Source organism: Euphorbia lathyris, chromosome 5, assembly GCF_963576675.1.
Source record: "Euphorbia lathyris chromosome 5, ddEupLath1.1, whole genome shotgun sequence".
Taxonomy (NCBI): domain Eukaryota; kingdom Viridiplantae; phylum Streptophyta; class Magnoliopsida; order Malpighiales; family Euphorbiaceae; genus Euphorbia; species Euphorbia lathyris.
This window is the reverse complement of record NC_088914.1, coordinates 56,154,915-56,176,991: the sequence shown is the minus strand read 5'-3', so window position 1 is coordinate 56,176,991 and position 22,077 is coordinate 56,154,915. Positions and strand designations below refer to the sequence as shown.

At 33.6% G+C, this 22,077-nt stretch overlaps 3 protein-coding genes across 6 annotated transcripts; 2 read left to right on the top strand and 1 right to left on the bottom strand.

The window, feature by feature from the left end:
* The first annotated feature begins 1,751 nt into the window (after nucleotides 1–1,751).
* Nucleotides 1,752–7,787, top strand: LOC136229588 (transcription factor TGA1). 3 transcript variants are annotated; one of them, XM_066018470.1, is made up of 10 exons: nucleotides 1,752–2,139; nucleotides 2,752–2,804; nucleotides 3,953–4,193; nucleotides 4,281–4,355; nucleotides 4,634–4,693; nucleotides 4,779–4,856; nucleotides 4,970–5,033; nucleotides 5,739–6,010; nucleotides 6,881–7,108; nucleotides 7,255–7,787. In XM_066018470.1, exons 2-10 carry the CDS (start codon nucleotides 2,761–2,763, stop codon nucleotides 7,405–7,407), a joined length of 1,215 nt encoding a protein of 404 aa, XP_065874542.1. In that variant the 5' UTR covers nucleotides 1,752–2,139; nucleotides 2,752–2,760; the 3' UTR covers nucleotides 7,408–7,787. The 3 variants fall into 3 exon arrangements, with proteins under 3 accessions (XP_065874542.1, XP_065874543.1, XP_065874544.1); XM_066018471.1 differs by lacking the exon at nucleotides 2,752–2,804 and having other exon boundaries at nucleotides 1,756–2,139; XM_066018472.1 differs by lacking the exons at nucleotides 1,752–2,139; nucleotides 2,752–2,804 and adding an exon at nucleotides 2,167–2,367.
* Nucleotides 7,788–9,758: 1,971 nt separating this feature from the next.
* On the bottom strand, nucleotides 9,759–14,167 carry LOC136230026 (alanine--glyoxylate aminotransferase 2 homolog 1, mitochondrial). Its single transcript, XM_066018951.1, has 9 exons — nucleotides 13,687–14,167; nucleotides 13,368–13,598; nucleotides 12,690–12,860; nucleotides 11,678–11,821; nucleotides 11,418–11,597; nucleotides 11,062–11,287; nucleotides 10,408–10,521; nucleotides 10,232–10,318; nucleotides 9,759–10,115 (listed from the first exon to the last, which is right to left on the bottom strand). Exons 1-9 carry the CDS (start codon nucleotides 13,924–13,926, stop codon nucleotides 10,072–10,074), a joined length of 1,437 nt encoding a protein of 478 aa, XP_065875023.1. The 5' UTR covers nucleotides 13,927–14,167; the 3' UTR covers nucleotides 9,759–10,071.
* Nucleotides 14,168–17,613: 3,446 nt separating this feature from the next.
* LOC136230894 (uncharacterized) lies at nucleotides 17,614–21,406 on the top strand. 2 transcript variants are annotated; one of them, XM_066020090.1, is made up of 7 exons: nucleotides 17,614–18,004; nucleotides 18,610–18,733; nucleotides 19,007–19,345; nucleotides 19,443–19,489; nucleotides 19,974–20,030; nucleotides 20,631–20,763; nucleotides 20,902–21,406. In XM_066020090.1, exons 2-7 carry the CDS (start codon nucleotides 18,610–18,612, stop codon nucleotides 20,916–20,918), a joined length of 717 nt encoding a protein of 238 aa, XP_065876162.1. In that variant the 5' UTR covers nucleotides 17,614–18,004; the 3' UTR covers nucleotides 20,919–21,406. The 2 variants fall into 2 exon arrangements, with proteins under 2 accessions (XP_065876162.1, XP_065876161.1); XM_066020089.1 differs by having other exon boundaries at nucleotides 17,619–18,004; nucleotides 18,596–18,733.
* Nucleotides 21,407–22,077: the final 671 nt, after the last annotated feature.

The following is a 22,077-nucleotide window of genomic DNA, read 5'->3' as shown; positions in this document are numbered from 1 at the left end:
TCAGAGAACTAAGATGTAATCATATTACATAAGAATGACATCAATTAATTTATCAAATATATTATTCCGAAATTATTGTATAATTCTACCTCCTAGATTATAATAAATAATACTCATTTTGTTTTTGTTTTTTCTTTTCAAAGGGGAAGAAAACTATCATTAAGAAGAAGGATGAACATCCTTAGAAATTACATCTTCTAACCAAAATGAAATAAGAAAACAAACAAAAGGCTAGCATTAGAAAGTTCATTCCTAGCAAAACTATGGGCTACTCATTTGCTAATTTTGTACAAAACGTCACCTTTAAATCATATATATGAGAAAACATATCCCTCACTCCTGAATCAAACCTCCAAACGCAGATAAATCTTGTTTCCTTGAGTGAAATTTATCAATAAAATTTTAACATCCATTTCGAAAATCAAATTATGAAGGCCTTAAGACAAAACCCACTACCCACTATTCTTCAAAGCCATTGCTTTAGTAATATTCAAATCCACCACACATCCCAAGTCGAGTTGCTTGCTAAAAAAGACATATCAACTCTGTGCAAGATTGCACCCTAACCACTAACCCTATTAGTAGAAAACGATGAAGCATCTAAGTTACATTTAAGAAAACACATAATGTGCTTCTACCACAGAACCACTGAAGCTATTCTAGGTGTTGTCCCCATAGAGATGCAGACACACGAGACTTTCAATGAGAGAAAAAGGAACCGCTACGCTGGACAACAAGCGATGGAGGTAGTAAGACTCCATTCCAAACAAGGTTATTCATTTTTCCCATACCGTCCAAGCAATGAAAGCGATTCTATCCACCACTTCCGATGACCCCTGACTACAAATTTGCAGGATATAATCCTAAAGCCCTCCGCAAAATCAACTAGTTTAGATTTTAACGGGAAAATTAAAAAATATAATATTTTTAAAATGGTATAATTTAGTTAGAATTGTTCCTACTACTATGATAGTGTGTGTATATATATATATATATATGAACATAGGAGCCAGAATATGAGATGCATCACACTACTTTTTCATATACACACATTTTTCTACTCCAAACTTATGGGGAAAAATTGAAGTACAGCCTATATGGATTGGATTTAATTTTTGCACTCTAAATAACTAAATGCTAGACTTATTATTTTGACCAGGTCAAATACATTGATGATAAAATTTTACAATTTACTAATTTAGAAGTATTATCTGCACTTCCATTAAAAATGTTAGTAAAATGAAAATTGTCTCTTAGAAGCTTCTCCGACAGACGGCATCAGTTATGTCCCGTCCGATGATATCATTCAGGAGGTTTTAGACTTTGAGTTAAATAAAATTGGAGAAGAAAGTTGGTATGGAGGTGCATAGGTTAAGCAATAGAGTGGAGACAGATACCTGGTGCGCACATTAGCGATAGTGGAAGTGCATGTGCAGTATTTGACTCTCTGTAGCTGACGATAAGCTAAAACCACATATATTTAATCAATAATGCAAGTTTTTTATTATTAAAATTGATGATGGGACTTAGATAATAAGTATATGTTTGTGCATGTCACTGTGTTATCCATTTTAGTTTTTTTTTTTTTTTTTTAATTATACCATAATTGAATCCTTATTTCCAACATAAGTCAACATTATTTTTCATTTCCTTTTTGAATTATCACTTTAATTTTATTAATTAAGAGCTTATAACACATATATTTATTTTTCAAAATAATTGATAATTGGGAGAGAATTAATCTGATGAGAATAAAAGGAAAACAACACTATACAATAAAATATAAATTATTTTTGTTTTGATATGAATTGATGAATATTGTGGGAACCAGATAATTTCTTAAATGAATTGATATGAATGAATGAATGATATGAGAAATAAAATATAATACTAATATTTAGGGGAAAAAAAAGGAGAGAAGAAGAGTTGGAAGAAAGGGGAGTGTCTTTTAAGCTGTCGTGTTGCTATTTGATTCTTGTTGGAAATGATGATGAGAGAATGGATAGTGAGAGAATTCCATTTTCATGAACAAGGAGAATCACCATTAGCATTAGGGTTTCAATTCTTTTTTTCTGTTTTTCCTTCTTCTCTCCAAGGCGGGAAACTGCTTTGACTTTCATATGCTTTCATTTTCTTCAGGTTCGTCTTTTTTTTTTCTTTTTCTCTTTTCTTCTTCAATCTGTATCTGTTTGGTTGCTGTGGAAGATACAACGATAAGAATATGAAATTGGAGTTTTCTTACTGAAAGAAGCAGGCAGGGTCTGTTCACTAGTTCAGCTCATCTTCCAGATTGGATAATCAATTCATTTCAACTGAAATAAGAGCCTAAATACATCTTTTACGTGTCTATATATATACATCTTATATGTATGTACATCTCTCTTATTCTGCTTTCTTCTTTCTGTGCTATAAACAAACGAAGAGGGGTGATTTGATGGACTATTTTTTTGTTACCTGATTTTTAGTACTGGCTTCTTGCTGTTTTGATTATAAAAAGAAGCATAGAAGATGTTTTCTTTTGAATTTCAAGTATTCAGATTGGGTTTTCATGATGAAATAATAATGAATTGATTCATTCGAATGATTGTTGTTGTCTGTATTGATTTTTGTACTCACTTTTTGGGTTTTTAATCGTCTCATACCATGATTTGGATTTTCTTTTTCATCTGCTAAACCTGATAATTTCTACTTCATTTAGAACTTCCTCACTAGACTTTGGAAGTAAAATTTCTTTATATATGATTGCTGCAGTTGGTTGAAATGAAGGTGCTACTTTCTCCCACTTTTTCGAAATACATATTATGGTCAGTGCAAACTGGAAACACCATATTGCGAGCTTGTGAAAATCATCTGCTATTATAGCTTTTTTAAACATGAATCGTCATCTACCAGATTTTTGCTTTGTGTATGCTCTTTCAGTGATAGTTAAAAAAAAACAATTAAATTGTTCGAGGATTTTTGGGGTTTGCTTGCTTGCTTCATTCTGCTTATGATGATTCTCTATGATAGTAACTTAAACATTGATTTTTCTCCATTTGACTTTCTTTTATTCCCATTATCTCTCACCTGTTTGTTGTTGCTCATAATAACTGTTTTTACTGTTATAAGGCTAGTAATGTCTTCATAGGATATGTGTGTTTTGATTGTGTTGTGCTTGTAAGACGAATGGGATCTGTTCCTTCACTCTAGGTGATTGCTTTTTCTTTGTATAAAATCTACGAAAATCTGGGATCCTTTTCCTTTTCATTTCTCCAGGGGCTTAATAGTCTCTAGATCTGTCTCTTTCTTCCTTATCATTCATTTTTGTTTTCAATTTGGTAGAAAAGCATCAAATGTTTGAAATATTCTTTCAATAATGTCAAACTATAAACTTCTAGGTCCACCATAAACAGAGAAGTATACAGTTACATCCAATACGGAAGGAAATGATATGGTGGTCTATGGATGAACATGGACATCATAAACTAAGAAGACTTTTAATGCTTTGTGATCTTTCCTTCCCCTGCAAACTTTATGAATTACAATAGGGTACACTCATGTCCTTTTTCCTGGGAGACTATACCCTTTAGTGGAATTGGTATCAACTAGGCAACTTGGAGAAATGACAAATCGTCCTTCCTTATACAACAAAAATATCATGTACCTTTGAATATCTGTATGTTCAAGTAATGGTATAAAAAGATATTGAATAAAGAAGCTCAATACAGATTTGATTTGTACTTTGGTGCAGTATCAGTTCATTGTGGGTTTCATGTGCTTGGTGTTAGGAAACTTTTGTTCTGAACTGCAGTGCTGTTGAGTTACAATTAGTCAGTCTGCATCTGCCATTTTTCTTCTTAAATCTCTGTTTTCACCCCTACCATAAGATATTATTCAATATGCAAAGCTCTGAGATTTGTATGCATGAATTTCAGTAGATATTTATGTTCTTCTTGTGACCACATATTTGCAGTTATTTGGCAAGCTTATTGAGCTACTTCCAGTATCAGTCAAGAAACATGAACTCTACGTCTACACAGTTTGTCCCCTCAGGAAGGATGGGTATGTATGAACCTATCCACCAGATGGGAATGTGGGGAGAAAGCTTTAGGGGTAATGGAATTCAAAATGCATCTGCTTCAATGTTTATACCTGGCAATCCAAATTCAACTCATTCAATAATTTTGGCAGCAGAGACAAAGCTGGACACGCAGGTGCATACTATCCTTCAACTTAGTTCCTGTAGTTTGGGATATTTAATTTTTACTTGAATGCTGAAGCATGCAATATAATGTCTCCAGTCAGAAGACACTTCACAAGGGACTCTTGGGCCTTCTAGCAAATATGATCAAGAGGCAACTAAACCCATTGATAAGGCAAGTCTAACGGTGTCAATATATCTCTCTGTCTCCCTCGCTTCTATCCTGTATTAATAATTTTATTCCCTCATTGTCCAATTTAAAGTTTAAGTTTTTGATTCTACCTCTACTGCTTTGGATACCTGTCTTTATTATCAAGTCCCTATATTCTACTACTCATGTGTCTATTTTTAATGCAAATAGGCACAAGGTAATTAGTTTGTTTGTGCGCTCTTTGTGAAGTGACATGAGTACATGAGTATTTGGTTCACAAATTTACATTTTAATATATACAGGTACAAAGACGTCTTAAACAAAACAGGGAGGCTGCACGTAAAAGCCGTTTGCGCAAAAAGGTCACACAGATTGCACAGTGAAAATGATCATCTACAATAAATTAGGTTGAGTGGTAATTTAATTTAATTTAATTTGTTTTTTCAGGCTTATGTTCAGCAGTTAGAATCAAGTCGTCTAAAACTAATTCAGTTGGAGCAGGAGCTTGAAAGGGCTAGACAACAGGCATGTGGAATGTCATTTTTTTTAGATAACGAGTTCTTTTCCTGTTGCTATTATTAACCCAATAAAGCACCTTTTTTTTTTTTTTATAAACTCAATTAAGTGCCTTATTGCAGGGTGTATATGTTAGCAGTGGAATAGAAACAGGTCAGCTGGGATATCCTGGAACTATAAATTCAGGTATGCTCATCATGCTGGCAACATCATGAATTTATCTATCTGAATTTCCATGTCTCTCCCACTTATTGGTTGGTCTAGCAATTGATATTTGGGAATTTGTGCTTTGACTTGTCATAAATTTGGTACCTTCCCTTCTGCAATTAGCTAGCATAGTTGTTGTTCTACATGCAATAAGCTTTTAAGTTCAAGTTTGTAGTTGGTTACTTTTCGATGCTTCTCAGTTTAGGTCTTCATTTGTTATTAGGATAAAGGCAACCAAAATATAAGAAACTATCTGATCAGGATAACAGCCTTAACTTGAGGTCATGCGCATTTTTCTTCTGAAATTGAGGCCTTGTTTGGTTGGGAGAAAGAATGGAAAAGGAAAATATATCTGGACATGCATATGTCCAGATTTATGGAGGATGAATATATGCAAGTCCAAATTCAATTTTCCATTTCGTCCATCCCGACTTCCTCCCAAGTCTAGGCAAATGACAATAGAATTCAGCTGACAACATAAGTAACTTTTTTGTCCAAAAATCAAACCTGAGCTACATATGAAGTTTATTTCTCGGTTTATCCGGTGCTGCTTAGCATGAGAGTTTATGCTCGTGATCTGTAAGAGTTGATGTATCAATTTTTTTCTGTTTGTTTCTGATGACATATCTGTCTTCTTTTCTTTTAATTGTTTCTGTTCAACTATAAACATTGAGTAATTTGCAGGGATTGCCACGTTTGAGCTGGAGTATGGACACTGGGTGGAGGAACAAAATAGAAACATCATTGAGCTAAGGTCTGCTCTAAATTCTCATAGAAGTGATGTTGAGCTCCGCATACTTGTAGAAAATGGTATAGGTCACTATTCTGAACTTTTCCGGATGAAAGCAACCGCTGCAAAAGATGATGTTTTCTATGTAATGTGTGGCATGTGGAGAACATCTGCTGAGCGGTTCTTCTTGTGGATAGGAGGATTTCGTCCTTCCGAGCTTCTTAAGGTGATGTCTAAATGAAAGTTATGCGTTGTTTAATTGCATGAGCCTTGAACTTAGATTAAAAAAGTTGCATGGGTCTGTTCTATAACTATAGTGAGCCAGAAATAGAGAAGTGTCCTAGTGAACAGGGCACCTTGCACAACAGGCTCTTAGAATGACTACATCTACTCAGGTGCACACATTAAGAGTTGAAACTATAACATAATTAATCCAATTCTATTGGGTCAACTGATCTGAATTGCGCAACTTCTTTATTTTATAAAAATGCTGTGGTTGGTATTTTTCTTTTGTATTAAGCAATGTTGGGCAATATCCTTGAATCAAACAACCAGAGAGATCTTTTATTGGTTAACGGCATGCTCTTTGATGTATGTCTATTTTAGTCCTTGACATATTCACTTTGCCTCTTTTTTCTTTTTTTTTTTTGAAAAACACTTTGCCATATTTTAAAAAAGGGGTTTTGGGTTTCTTCTAGCACAAGTAAAAATACACTTGTTTAGGCATTTCTTTTATCTTATATGTAGTTCACTAATCATATTACTTCAGAAATTTTGACTGGGCGCAGTCACAAATTCACAAACTTTCCCTTCAAATCCATGAAGTATTTGTTATCAGTATACTTATAAATGTGTGTTTCTTGATCACATTGTGTGTTTCTTGATCACATTGCTTCAGACGTTTTAAAAAAGAATTGGCTTGTTAGTGTTATGGTATTCATATGTTTCGGTTCTTAAATTAAACTGATTCTTGAATTAGTCAGAGTGAATTTAATGTCTTTATGTTGCATTTCTTTATTCGAATTTGCTGTCATATTTTTCATGAATTTGGGATCCAACTTTATTCTGAGATGTATTTTTAAGGTTTTGATGACAGGTTCTTGGGCCTCAGCTTGAGCCCTTGACAGAGCAACAAGTTCTGAATGTGTGCAACCTTAGACAATCATGCCAGCAAGCAGAAGATGCTCTTTCACAGGGTATGGAAAAACTCCAGCAAACTCTAGCTATGACTGTAGCGGGTGATCGACTGGGTGAAGCAAGTCATATGCCACAGATGGATACTGCTATGGAGAAGTTGGAAGGTCTGGTTCGCTTTGTGCAGCAGGTAAATATCAGCTATCCTCTGCTTCCTCAAATGCTTTTGAAATTCTTAGTCACTCAATAAATATCTCTCTCACTTTCTTCATAATTTTCTTAGTCACTCGATGTTTACTGAGAAGGAACTTTTTTTCTTTTAACAAATCAAAATAGGCAGACCATTTACGCCAGACAGCTCTGCAGCAAATGTTGTCGATTTTAACAATACGCCAGGCAGCTAGAGGTCTTCTGTCTTTGGGGGAGTACTTCCAAAGATTACGAGCGCTGAGTTCGGTGTGGTTGAATCGGCCTCGGGAACCTGCTTAATGTGGCATTAGAAGTGCAATTAGAACAAGTGGAAAATCTGGGATAAACATCAACAGAGCCATGTTGTGGCAGCCAAAGGTGTGCCTTTTGGTAATGATGTTGTAAAAACATAAGCATACAAAAATCAAGCTGCTGACATTTTTTTAGCAGCCTCCACAATTGAGGAGTTGTACATGTAAGTAGCCATTTGATCATTGAATCAAATTTTCTGTATCCTTTTGTTTTCAGCCCACTATTATTATAATTCCCTGTATTATTGTCACAATGATAAGTGATGTTCTTAGTTCTTCACTGGAAAAGTTTCATGTAAATTTTTGCTGAATGTTCTCTTCTTTTTTGTATCTTGAAAACATGTCTTGTAAATAAGGTATTTTTTGTTCTCTTTTGTTTCAATCTGTAAATAGCTTCTTTATGTGCTTCCAACCGAAATATTAGTGTAGCCATCAGACCAATAGAAATATGATGAAAATGTTAGAATGATTCAAAATAAGTTGTTAAACGTGTCCTATTTTCATGGTCTTAGTTTAGTTGTTTAAATCAATTTGTCAGTGGAATCATGGTTTGATATTATTGTTGATTTTTTTCCTTTTAAGTTACTTATAAGCTTATATAATAAGCATATGATGCACGGTTTTCATTGTATAGAATGTTGATCAAATAACAATTTTTATTCAAATACTTTTTTTTTATTTTCTAGTCCAAAAAACCCAAGAAATGGTATCAAAGCATTAAGGATCTTGAGGAACTTGTGAGTGTTGGAGAGGCTATTCTTATATCCGATATAATTGAAAGCACAGTAAGAATGTTGTCTGCTGCGGACGTCACTTTGCATTAGCCACAAAGTGGAGATTCATGTGAAAATATAGTGGAGAATGTGGTGATACATAATGAAGTAGCACAAGGAGATAGGAAGACTTTAGTAGGGGCAAGTAATCAAATTTTGGAGAAGAATGATGAAGCCGAGCAAGGAGAAGGAGAAATTGGCGATCGATGCGTGGTTGCAACATTAGAGAAAGTGATATAATCGGGAAAAGCATTGAAGCAAAGGGACAAACAGTTTTGAAATCATATTTAGAATCAGATTTGCAGTTTTCGAGAAACAAGAGAAAGCGTTGGGCGAGGAAAGCTGGTTCGGTTGGTTGGAACAAGCAGACTCAGGAGAAACTTTGTAGGTTCAAGTTCTTTCAGAGATCACTTGATGACAAATGGACTAAAAGTTGATGATAAAATACATCAACAACTATTAATTGTAAAGAAAAGTGCATCGTGCAGTGATTGTGAAGAGAAGTGCTTCACAAATATGATAATAGAGGGAGATGATTTAAGATTGGTGAGAAGTGCATCAACAAAATCGATTTGGAGAGAAGTGCACTAATATAAAGGTTTGGAGAGAGAGATGCTCCAATAATAGAATGATGATGGGAAGTAGTTAAACTTGTCCTATTTTCATAATCTTAGTTTAGTTGCTTAATTCAATTTGTTAGTGGGATCATGGTTTGATATTATTGGTGATTTTTCACCTTTTAAGTTGCTTATACGCCTATATAATAGACATATGATGTACAGTTTTCATTGGGTAGAACGTTGATCAAATAACAATTTTTATTTAAATACTTTTCTTCTATTTTCTAGTCCCAAAAAAACCCAACGGAAAAGGGTTGGTTTACTTATCATCTGACCTTGTTTACTTGTCTACTGTTTAATCAATTCATATATACTAATGTCTTATAAATATGAGGAAATTATATCGAAAATCAGATTTTAATTTTTATTTACAATTATGAAAATCCTTTTTATGTGTTTTATCATTATATAATTTTAAATCTTAAAATATCCGAATATCATAACTTTATTTTTGTTTTTGTAAAATTTTCAGTTAATCAATTGAAGGGAAAAAACAGTTTAAAAAAAATCATCAAATCTGACATTTAAATAAATTTTTTCTTTAAGAGTTTGAGACACTTATAAATAATTTGTTAATCGTGACTATTGTGTAATTTACCCTATAAATGTATCAATCTTATTTAAATTCCCTTGTGAATTAGCGTAAATGAGTACATAAATGTATTATGCATTGTGTCATATGTCCACTGATTATTGGTTTAGCAATCGATTATTGGGAAAATTTAGGATTCAGCACTCCATTACACATTGACGTACAAAAAATTATGCTCCAAATTAAATAAAAGAATCCAATGTGATTTAACTGAATTTCTGACTGAGTTGGATTTAAAATTTCATGTTTGCAAAGTAGGCATGACAGACACCAAAGTACATCTTCCTCACCTTTATTCCATTATTTGTAGAATAAACGAAAAATCTTGTGATCTGAGCAACTGTTAGAACGAATATAGAAATATTAAATGGCCATAAGATATTCCTCCAAATCTTCTTTCTTACAGTTTATATAGATCTTCTGCTTATCATTGACTTTAACAACAACATAATTAAATTCTTCACAGCATATTGCATGTATACACAGAAATGAAAATGAAAAAAAAAAAAGAGGAAAAGGAATCCCATAGACAGGAACAAAAACTATTTCAGGAGACAAGCAATAAGCTATAAATATAATATTCTAGAAAATTGCTTGATTTTATTGAAAATAACATATTTGAGTTGAACATTACATGCTTCTCCCAGCCCTTGCTCAACATTTTATGCTTACAATTTTGACATTGAATAGTCCAATGCATCCACAACAAAATCTGCACATTCGAACATTATTAATGTCATTTTGCTATTAAAATCTGCACATTAATCTATTTTACATCCATTATTTGTTTCTTTTGGTTTAAATTACTTTTTCTTTTTAGAAGTGTACCTGCATCATCTTTCGTGAAACACATAGGTGGTTTTATCCGAAAAACATTGCCATGTAGTCCGCCCTTCCCAACTAGGATGCCAAGCTCTGCAATTACAATATATATGAGAAAAACATTTGATATTTGAAAGTATATCGCTTTTCTATCTTTTATTTGTGAAGCAGTGTCTCAATACCTCTAAGTTTCTCAAATAAAACTGCTGTTTCTGCCTTCGCAGGTGTCTTCTCCTTTCTGTCAGTCACGAGTTCTATTCCAACCATTAAACCCCTTCCTCTTACATCTCCAATCACTGATAGGAAAATACAAAAATATGAAAACACGAGATATTTTCAAACAACAAGAGTTTACAGCACATTTGCATTACTGCAGCAGTAATAATTAAACTGGTCAGGTGTAAAATTCAAGGAAACACCAAAAGTCCTAGGAGAGGTCAATAAGGATCACACTTGTCTTCTTGATCTCAAATGTTCACAGGAGCAAGACTACTCTCGCTCATGGATTCTATAAGGCTCTAAAATGTGCATGTTGATTCTGTTTTTCCCAATAGGTCTTATTGAGATATACCATAAAAATAAAACACTCAACTAGACAAACCTAGAATGCAAAAGGTATTCTATTAGAAAAAGTAGCAAAAAATGCCAAAAATAGAGGTTCACTAGTGTTCTAAAATTTCAAGCAATTTGACGATTGAGACAACAGATGTTTAATAATTAGGCTGAACTTTCTCTCTCTCACTCTCTCTCTCTCTCTCTCTATATATATATATATAGAGTGAGAGAGAGAGCAAACAAAAAAATTCATTTGGAGATGCAAAGTCGAATGAAATTACAATCATGTCTTTGCTGAAGATGTTTCAAGCGGCTAATCAAATGGGAACCAACATTGGCACAGTGTTCTTGACGTTTTTCCTTGTCAATAACTCTTAATACAGCAAGTCCACCAGCAGAACAGACTGGATTCCCACCAAACGTGTTGAATTGGATTTTCTGAGCCATCACATTTGCTATTTCTGGTGTCGTCACTACTGCTCCTAACGGTAAACCATTACCGATGCCCTGAGAGATTCTAGTAATATGTTAAGGGCTGACCAACAAGAATCAGAAAGCAGTGAATGTTAAGACACTCAAACATGGAATATCTAAAGAAAACTAAAATATAAAACTTAAAAAGAGAGATTATACAGACCTTTGCCATGGTAACTATGTCAGGAATGACACCTTGTGTCTCAAAACCCCAGTAGTTGCTTCCCGTACGACCAAATCCAGTTTGCACTTCATCAGCAATGCAGACACCACCAGCCTTGCGCACAATGTCATAAACCATTTTCAAGTATCCAGGGGCTAATTCAACTGTTCCTCCAACTCCCTAAAGTTAACCATTAAATATTAGAGAAAAAGAAGGTTGAATTCATAACTGAAAAAAAAATGGCAACATTGAACGCCAACCTGAATTGTTTCAGCTATAAATCCAGCAACTTTTCCTGAAGTTCCATATTCAATGTGATCTTGCACATCTTTGGCATACCCAGTGGGATCAGATCCAAAGATCCCTCGGTAAGGATCTGGGTTAATAACATGATGAATTTCACCCTGCAACATTTAATCGTTTAGACTTAATGGCATGTCTTACCAATTGCCCCTATAAGGTGAGAATTTCATAATCATAAGAGGTGTAAGAAAATGAAACTTTATGGAACCACATGTCTTGATGTATGGGATCTCGAATAACAAAGCCTAGGACATATGTTCTCTTCTTTTGGGTCTGAACAAGAGCCTTAAACAGTCTCCGTTTTCATACATCGGTTTTCTGAAGGAAATTAAACCACTAAAGAAGATCAATTACATTTTTTTCATTTAACACTTATTTGCAAGAGCAGAGACTAAGAAAGATAGTTGCTGATGAAGAAGAATCTAACAATTTCACAGTTCTTTTTGGCACACAGTTCATCATTAAGCCAGAAATCTCAACCATAGCTGTTTCCGTGTTCCAATATAAGGGTGGGGCAACTAAATCACTTGTGGACGGAAAATCATCAACAATAGACTTTTCTTGGTCAGTATGTGAGATTAAAATGATCTGAATAATCTGTAAACCGCCAGGAAATGTGGAAAACTTTACTGTATGATTCTATTAGAAATAACAACAAATTGCATAGTGAAATTTGACACATAGTTATGACTAGGAACTTGAAAACAAGGGGATCGAGGGGAAGATATGGCTATCAGCAATGCTTGCTCTAGGAAGGATCAAAGCTACACATCCCGATTTTCATGGTTCTCAACATCATATTAAAGGACAAGTTTGAGCATTTAACATGATTATAATAGTGTGCTCCTGCTAAAAGGAATCCCATTCAAAATTCGCCAAATCAATAAATTATAGCATATTAAGAAGCAAACCATATGCGAATATGGGGGATGAATTGTCTTAAGGGTACAGTTTAGAAAATAAACAAACCTGTGGTATAGGGTATTTCCACGTGTTTAAAGCAGTTAATCCAATTGTACTAGAACTTCCACCATGATATGCATTTCGCAAAGAAATCATCTCTAGATTACCACTATATAGTCTGGCCATTAGCATGGCTAATTCATTTGCTTCTGACCCAGAATTCACAAAATACACAACCTGCATCTCCACAAGTAAATTGAAAACAATGAGACCAAAATCATTAATGATTATCTTCCAAAAAAATGAACGATTGACGAAGAGTTTATATGCACATACGGTGATCCAACTTATAAATTTTTTCCATTGCAGTTCATGCCAGAAAAATAGTAATTCTCATTAAACTCTGAACTTTAGGTTTTGGTTAATCAAATGGCTAAAAGTTAGTCTTGCATGTCATTTCTCACATCAACCACCTTAAATAAACATAATGGCATGCCATCCATAAGTCAGATAATATTTCTAGTACAGGAAATGGCTCCATCTAGAGTAATAGAATCCTTAAACCAGACAAAATTCAAAATCACTCTTCAATATGATCTCTTGACACATTCAAATCAGGATTGACAGTGGTGTCTTTCCATTCTGGTGTTAGCCAGATGGCACAAGTTGATTTTTCTTTAATTGTGATTATAGTGAAACATTTATGCAACTAAATGTAGTGCCAATTATAAAGTTGAGATTAACCTTCAAGTTTCCTGGCATCTTGGCGGCTAATTCCTCAGCAAAATCAGCAATGGCGTGGTGCAAGTAGATAGTAGTAGCATGCTGTAGAAGCTTGCACTGGTCCATAATAGCATTCAAAACATCAGGATGACAATGCCCACAAGAAACCGTCACAATTCCAGCAAACGCGTCAAGATACCGCCGCCCATTTTCATCAAACAAATATTGCATTTTCCCTTCTACAATATTCAGCTATACAGTAATAGTCAGTCAGTCAGGCATAGATTGTGATCATAGAAACAGAAAGAAGTGATTGATTATAAAAATGAAAGTGACTCACAGGCTTTTGATAGTAGTGGAAAAGAGAAGGCCCCAAAAACCTCTTCCGTTTCTGGAGAACCTCATCCGCCAATGGTCCCTTGTAGGGGTGAGGTTGATAATCGAAGGGCGGAAGGTGAGGAAGAGAAGCATCGGCGGCAGCAGCAGAAGAGGAAGTAGAGAAAGAGATCTTATGGTGGCGAAGAAAGTGAGATTTGGATTTGTGCAGTGCTTTCTTCAAGAATTGGGAGTTGAAAGCCATATTGAGATTTCACAGAGAGAGAGAGAGAGCAGGCTGCAGCAGCAGTTATAGGAATTGCAAGTGCGTATTTGAGTTCATAGTTGATACATGATTTTGTGTTTATTCCTATCGGATCGTATGTCTATTCATTACATACGCGGACTGATATCGAAACCAGTCATCATAAGATTCCTTCTTGCTGCATCCAAATATTATTTTTATAATCATTTCATCCTATCCTATACAGCTATCACATTTCCTTCAAAACGTATGAATTTGTCCCCATTTACAAGGGCTCATTTATATATAATCTTTTTCTGGTTCCGAGGTAATTATTTTAATCACAGCTACATTTTTATTTTCAGAATTGAAAACCGGATTAGATATTAAACTGATTTAGTATCTTAATCTTTTAGACCACACATTTAGAAATTTTATACTTTAACATATGAACAAGATCAATTTTATTCAATGTTTAAAGAAAACCCGTCTAGACACTCAAATTGTGAATCTGTTCCAATTAGGAGTGTTTTGGTTTTTTTTGGCAGTCTCGGTAACATCTAGACGGTGATCAGAATAAAAAATGTTTTAATTTTTTTCTCCGTTATAATTCACTTTGACCCTTGTTAAATATTTATTGATGAATTGCGTTTATTATTTTCGGATGTTTTTATTTAATTGAATTATTTACTTGATTTAGAGGTCTTTTTGTTTATGAGAGACTTCATTCAATAAAAGGTTAATTCCATATAGATGTTCTGTGATTTCGCCGATTTGCAAATGAGTACTTGTGGCATTTTTTTTTTCAAACGCAACCATGTAGTTTGCAAAAATTTGCATTTGGACTCACTTTATCAGAATCTGACTGATAACAGCCTCGAAATGAAAACTTTCAAGCATTAAATGATATTTTAAGCAAATTTAATTCTTCAAATTTTTAGGTTTGAGTTCATTTAGGTATTGTTTTTTATGAGAGAGAAAGTTAATGTTAGACAGAGAAAACTCAAAAAATGATTTTAAAAAATAAAAAAATATGGTTGTATAGTAAGTATGTTACTAAACAACTTTAATTTTTGAAAATTTCCATTTTGATGTCGTTATCAGCCAATTTGGCAAAGTGAAAAAAATGCAAATTTTTTCAACTAAATGGTTGCATTTGTAAAGAAAAATGCCACAAGTACACATCTGCAAATCCGTGTAATGACATGGGATCTATTTGTAATTAACCCTTCAATAAATGCATTTTTTTTTTGTAAGACGCTTATGTTATGTTTTTTCATTTGAAGCTCTTCATTAGTACATCAATATTTTGTCTATTATTCTTACACGTCAATCCTTCAATATAGACTGTAGGAGATCTTTTTATTTTTATTTTTCTTTACTTTAATTATATAGAAGTGTTCATGTAATAATATTGTGTATCTCTAAGTATTTTTGTATTTTGCTATTTGATTTCATACTTACAATAGTATAACATATATTATTTTTACAATTGCTAATTTACTTATCATTCATAAAATATTTACCACTGTGGTGAATACTTCAACTATTACTAAATAGTATTATCATCGAAAAATTTCATAAGTTAACAAAAACCTATAACATACTTCATATTAGTTTAAAGGATTAAAAAAAAAAACAAAAACAAGAACCAATCACCTGTTGTGGCCGAGCTCTAAGAACAGTAGTTACTGCTGGTAGTGGAAAAAAAACTCACAAATCGAAAATGGCTTTATTAACAACAGAGTTGCTTACGTATGTACATGTATAAGGTGGCAATTGCTCTCCTTAAGTTTTTGAGATTTTTTATGTATATAAATCTTCATTATTAAATTTAATTGTGTTATATTACACCTTTTATTTTTGAACTTTGCTTATTTCATTTACTAAACGAACTTTATTTTATATATAAATTTTAGGGATGATAATTGTCGGGTTAGTTCGTGTTTATGTCTTGTTAAAATAAGTCAACCGTAATCCAACATAAAAGAAATTCTCCCTCATAATCGTGTCAAACTAATCTGATTAATGTCGATTTCGTGTCATGCTTTCGGATCATATATACTTTTATTATTTACATATTTTAATGGAGTTATAAGGATATAATAATATTTATAATATTTAGTAGGTGAATTTTTATCATCCAAAAGTGTGCTAATATAATGTTGGGCTTGTATAATGTATTTACAAATCACTTGTGATTTTACTAACTCTATTAGATATGACATATAAAAATATATAAAAAAAAAAAAAAGTAGGTGTCAGCTATGGTTACTTTGTTTTAAACAAAGTAATCACAGTTGACACCTAAAAAGTTAATGTTGTGTTTGGAAATGATAATAATTATAATTTTATGACCTTTATTAATTAACTTGAGATGTCAAAACACGATACATACGATAATAATTGAAATATTTGTCTTATTTAGTGTCATTTTTCAAGTTAACATGTCAACTCTATAAACCAACCTAAGAAATTTATATGTCAAGAAAAAAATGACTATTTACCTATTAAGCTAAACGCAATGATGTGTCGATTTTCATAACGTGTAATCAGATGATGTGTAATTTTTCTACCCCTAATAAGTGCTTATATTTTCATGCCCTTAATTTGAAATCTTGGTTTTACTACTGCATATGTACAGTGACAGTTAGTATTACTGGTGTGGATGACAAAATAGATAAAAAACTTAACCTGAGAAACATATTAGTTTTTTTTAACAAAAAAACGTATTAGTTTTTAGATTTGTGTTTTCAACTTTTAATTCCTAATTTTTGGATTTGTCAAAGCTCCAAAGGAATTAAAAGGGTGTTTGTTTACCTACTTTTCACCTCCTGTTTGCCTTTTCATTTTAAAAGGCAGAGTTTAGGTGTTTGGTTAGACACTTTCTGTTTACCTTTTACAACTGTAAAGTAGCTTTTTACAAAAGCATGGAATCTCAGTTTTTTGGAAAAACAGTTTTTTTTTTCCAAAGGCAACCAGTAAACAGAAACAACAACCAGCAAACAGGAACAACAAACAGTAAGTAGCCAAACAGATCCTAAGTATTTTTTTTGTGTGTGTGGATCTTATGAATTCTAACTAGTTGAAAGTTGTTTCCAAAAAAACTAGATGAAAGTTATTACTAATTTTCTTTTCCTTCTGATCATTAATTATTTTAGGCATAAGGTGTCAAAATAGGTTTAAGATTTTTGGAAAAGTATCAATATAGATTCTACGTACAAAAATAGTATAAATGTAGGCTTAATGTTTAAAAAAGTACTAATTTAAATCTTGATAACGAAATGTGATACGTAATTCATATTACTCCGTTAAGTTTTGATTTCTCTCCTTACATACAATTGACAGAACTTAACGGAATAATATGAATGACGTGTCACGTTCCGTTATAGGGACTTAAATTTGTATTTTTTTTAATGTTAAGCATGTATTGACGTTATTTTGTATATGAAACCTAAATTGACACTTTCCAAAAATTTATAGATCTATTATGGTATCTTATCTCATTATTTTATTTTAAATTAAAAATTAATGAAATATATATCAATTAAAAAATAATCGAAATTGTTCGCACTTTCGTGTCGAAAATCAGGCTTAATTCATTAATGTTCCGATTTTGGAGCTTGAACCGAGTTCTATCAGGTCGAATTTTGACTCAGCCGATCTCGAAATTTGAAGTACCTTTCTTTCTGCTGATATATTCAATTTCAAAATTTCTGAATCAGTACTCACATTTCTTTCTTATTCTCTCCAGTTCCCAAATTCCCAATTTCAAATAAAAAATCAAATAATAAACTTAGCCAGTTTTTTTGGTTCCTCGTTCATACTCCTCTACTCTTCTCTCCTACGCGACCCACCCATCACACATTCACCATTTCACCCAAGCTTGAAGTCTCCCCCAGATTCCAGTCCACCGCCATTTGTCCATCCCTTGCAATTGCGTATCTTCTTCTCTTCCATATTAGCGATTTCGTGCAATGCCTATCCCTCATAGAGATATCGTCCTTCGTTGAAGCCGCGTGAAGTTTAAGCCAGTTGTTTCCCTTCTCTCTCTCCACAGGACAACCACATCGCCGGTCACTGTGTCAATTTCATTAAGGTAACGTAAAATTCGTTACCCTAAATCTCTAATTTCACTTTTGAGTGATGGGATTCAGTGCAAATTAAATCTTTCCTTAATATATATCCATTGTTTGGTTAGCTAACTCAGATGCGAGCTGGCTATTGTTTTCCCATTAGTGGAATTCTCTTCACTTCTGAATTTGGTTGTTTCAACTTTCTTGATTAATTGATTTACAACAGTGTATATGTTAGGCAAGCGTAAAATTGGAATTTTGTACCATTGGTATAATGGGAATTATAATTTTTTCCTTCAATTTATTCATGAAACAATGGATACTATGCAGAATTTTGAAAATTTTCTGGAATTGGCTTAAAATTTTCAACACTAGGAATAAAATTCGATTATTTCGGTTTCCTACCGAACTGATAAGTTTGGTTCGTTAGGTTAAGTTTTTTAACTTAGGTGCTTAAACTGTGTAAAGAAATTTTTCCTCTTAGTGAACCCGAACTGACTGATGCTCAGCCCTACATTATTGTTCTTTCTGGATTACTGTCCTTTTACTATGATTCCCCTTATGGTCTTGTTGTCAATGGTAACTCAAGTAGATTAAATCTTTTTTTGGCTAAGATTTGTCTTGAAAGATGGCAAGACGAAGAGCAAAAAAGACAGTGAAGGAAACTGCATCTTCATCAGGGCATAGTGCAGATGGAAATCAACCCCAAATTGAAGAAAAAGAAAAGCAACCATCATTGATATACCAAGAAGGTTACTGCTCAAATTCATCCTTCTTTTTTACTTAGTTGCGTGTAATTGGGAGCTTATTAGCTTTTATATCAATTTTGGGCTGTTAAATTATATATTACATCATTTGCTATGTTTGTGATTTCTTGCATCATTTTCTCTCCACTTCATGATGTCACTTGCCTTCTCCAGTGTGTAATTTCTAAATAAATGCTGATGTTCATCTTCCTTGGATTTAGTAGAGCTGCTACTAAATGTTTCTTGTTTTGGCTCTTGACTTTTGCCTGCAAAAAAAAGTTGAGCGCCAAAGTTCTGCAATCAGGGCTATACGAGATATGGAGATTGAACATTCATTAATTAGATTGCGGTTGCTTCGCTCATACTTAAGCGAGGAAAAGTTGCAAACCCCTGCTATTCAGTTCTTCAGAGAAAACCTTCCTAGCATATCTGTCTTAAAAAACTGTGAAAATGGTCAATTTGAAGTGCAGTGGAATGATAAAGAGGATAATATATCAATTAGCCGAGCTCCTGATGAAAAAGATGTACATGCTTCTCTTCTACGTCGCCTATCCATTGCATATCATGACTGCTCAGCTAACCCATCTTTTGGTGGCTTTGGCTTTGCAGGTGATACAGGTGATGCAAAATCTCTCTTGGTTCTTTTTTGCACATAGGGGTTGAATTTGATTTGTGAATTGGTTTTATCTGACTTGGGTTCCATGACTACTTGCAGTGAGGACGAGCCTCTTAAGTGTTGATGATCTGCAGATAAGAGACTTTGTATGTTCTTTATTTATTATGTTTTTCTCTTTCTGAAAGAACAATGGGACACTAATTTTTGAGTTCATTTTAAACCTTGAACCTGCATTACTTGATATGTTTTGGAGGTATTTTTCTGTTATAGTTCTTCTGCCCTCAGTTGGAGGAAATTATTTTCTCCTTGGAAAAAATCATGTTTGTATTCCAAGTGTGGCTGTAGATGAAAAAGCTGAATATAGAGCATATTTCTTTGGTAGTTAAGAACCTCTGCCCCACACAGGAGTTTTCATGTTTAGGATTGTTTCTCCCTTTTATTTTACTTTAATTGTGGAGGATTGAAATAAGTTGAGGTGTAAGATTTATTTCTAATTGCTCTTAAGTGATCAAATTGCTAGAAGGATGCTTAGGTTGTTGAAACAGCCCGTGATATTTAAGATTCAGCATAGTTGGATTTTAATTCAAGTCGAGATGCATTATACATCATTTTGACATATCTATTTTCCAGGGTTTGGAAGGGCCATCTGATTCACAGATGTTCATCGACGGTCTCCATACTCCAGGGGTTTGTATTTTTCTCATTTTACCATTTATTTCCTGATCTATGAGTTTTAAGTTTTGCTATTTACTTTTTGTAGAAAAAGCATGCAATGGATGCTAAAACAGGATAGATAATGTCCATACTCATTTTTCGGTTTAGAATTTCGAAAGACCCTTTTATGAGGGGGCTACAAGTTTTATGATTTTATCTTATTGTGTGCTGGGAAACCCTTCTAAGGCCTACAAATAACTTTTATGCCGGTGTAGTTTGAACTTCAGATAGCGAACAAGGGATCTTATTTGTGCTCGGAACTATTCTTATACTGATAAAACATATTGTGATCCACTTGCCCAGATTAGAAAACGGTAAGGAATAGTTGTTTGCACCATGACAAGTTTTAACCTGTATTTGAAGAGTAAGTTAGTAACAACGTAAAGATGGATGACAGTGTTTTCGAGTTTGTAGGCTTTTCCTGGAAAAGACGACTTATCCAGGCCCAGACGTTACGAAATAGATTCAGAAAGTTCAAATGGTTACTTATTCTTAGAAGCTAACAAGCATTTGTTCCTTCTTTCCCTTTATCACATAAAGTGATTAAGGTACCTATGTTTATTGATGATGCAGGCCAACAGCCAAAGGATGTCTGTGGGGATGACCCCCAAGACATTGAGGTTGCCTAAACCCGGTGAGATGCTTCTCTCTGTACATGGTTCACCTCTTGGTGTCTACAAGGAAGATAACATGGAAGCTATACATGGTAATACAAAGTATATTCTTTTATTGCTCTTTTCTTGTTTTATTCATTGAACATATCATCATTATTTGTAAACTGATGCTTTCTATATGTTGCGTTCTCTCTTAGTTTCGTTCTGACGTGTCAATTTTCCGGTTGCAGAGTCAGAAGAGGGCTGATCAGTTTTGTATGATTGAGTTAGAGTTAACAAAAACTAAAGGGTCGACGACTGGGTAGTGTGAGTCCTGCCGATAATAGAAATGGGCAAGGTGTAATACAAGAAGCTGTTCTAATGTGCAGTTAGCTTGATCCAGAAATGTAATTGTTCTAATGTAGCAAATTAAGTAATTATGTCTCTCTATATCTGCAAAAATGGATGAACAAGTGTTGTTTTATTCTTTGTTTGAGAGACAACTTTGGTCTTACCTATTAAAGGATCCACACTCATCAGTCTGACACGAGAGGGTGTGGACTATGTTGATGCTTCATGAATGTTTCATATCATATCTAGTTACTGGTCCCAGCTCATGAAATGTGGTTATTGTTGACTGACCGATTTGTATCCTTGTTACAACTTGGATGATACTTAAGGTTAGGTTCTTTGTTTTTTTTTGATTGAAATACAGCACTATGGCAAATGTAATTTGATCTTTTTATTTTTTTACGAGTTTAGAGTTTACGGGTGAATCCTCATACTAAGGGAGAGTCCATTACTGCCTCAAACCTCCCATTGCAGATTATCCATATCAGAACAAATATTCTGATTTCTGTGTAACTAATCAATTTGAAACTGAACAAATTTACCCTTTGATATGTTTCTCAGATTATAAATATGAGGCTTGGAAGTCACTAATTGACTTCACATTGCAAAAATTTCACTGTTAAGAGCCGTTACTGTGATCTTTTTAATCGTGAGTTGGTCCTCACACAAATATTTGTCACCTTGAATTCAATTTGTGTGTTGGAGACAATGTTCGAATTCTCCGATCCTTAATTAAACTCGGATTTGGTCTTTAAATTAGCTAGTATGATCAATTTAGTTTAAAAAACTAAATTAAGTTTTGGTATCAATTTAGTACTTTAATTTGACATCTGGTGTCAAATCACCTCAAAGTAACTCTCTATAGTTGGTAATTTTTAAATTTGACCCAAGTAACACTCTATTGTTGGTATTTATTTGATCCATGTTGCTTCCTCATGACGTGTAATTTTAAACTAATTTGTTACTGAATGCCAATTTAAAGTACTAAAATGGCATCCAAATTTAATTTTGGACTAAATTGATTATACTAGCATAAAAGGTAAATTGATCCATAATTAAATTCTCTTCTTAACAGA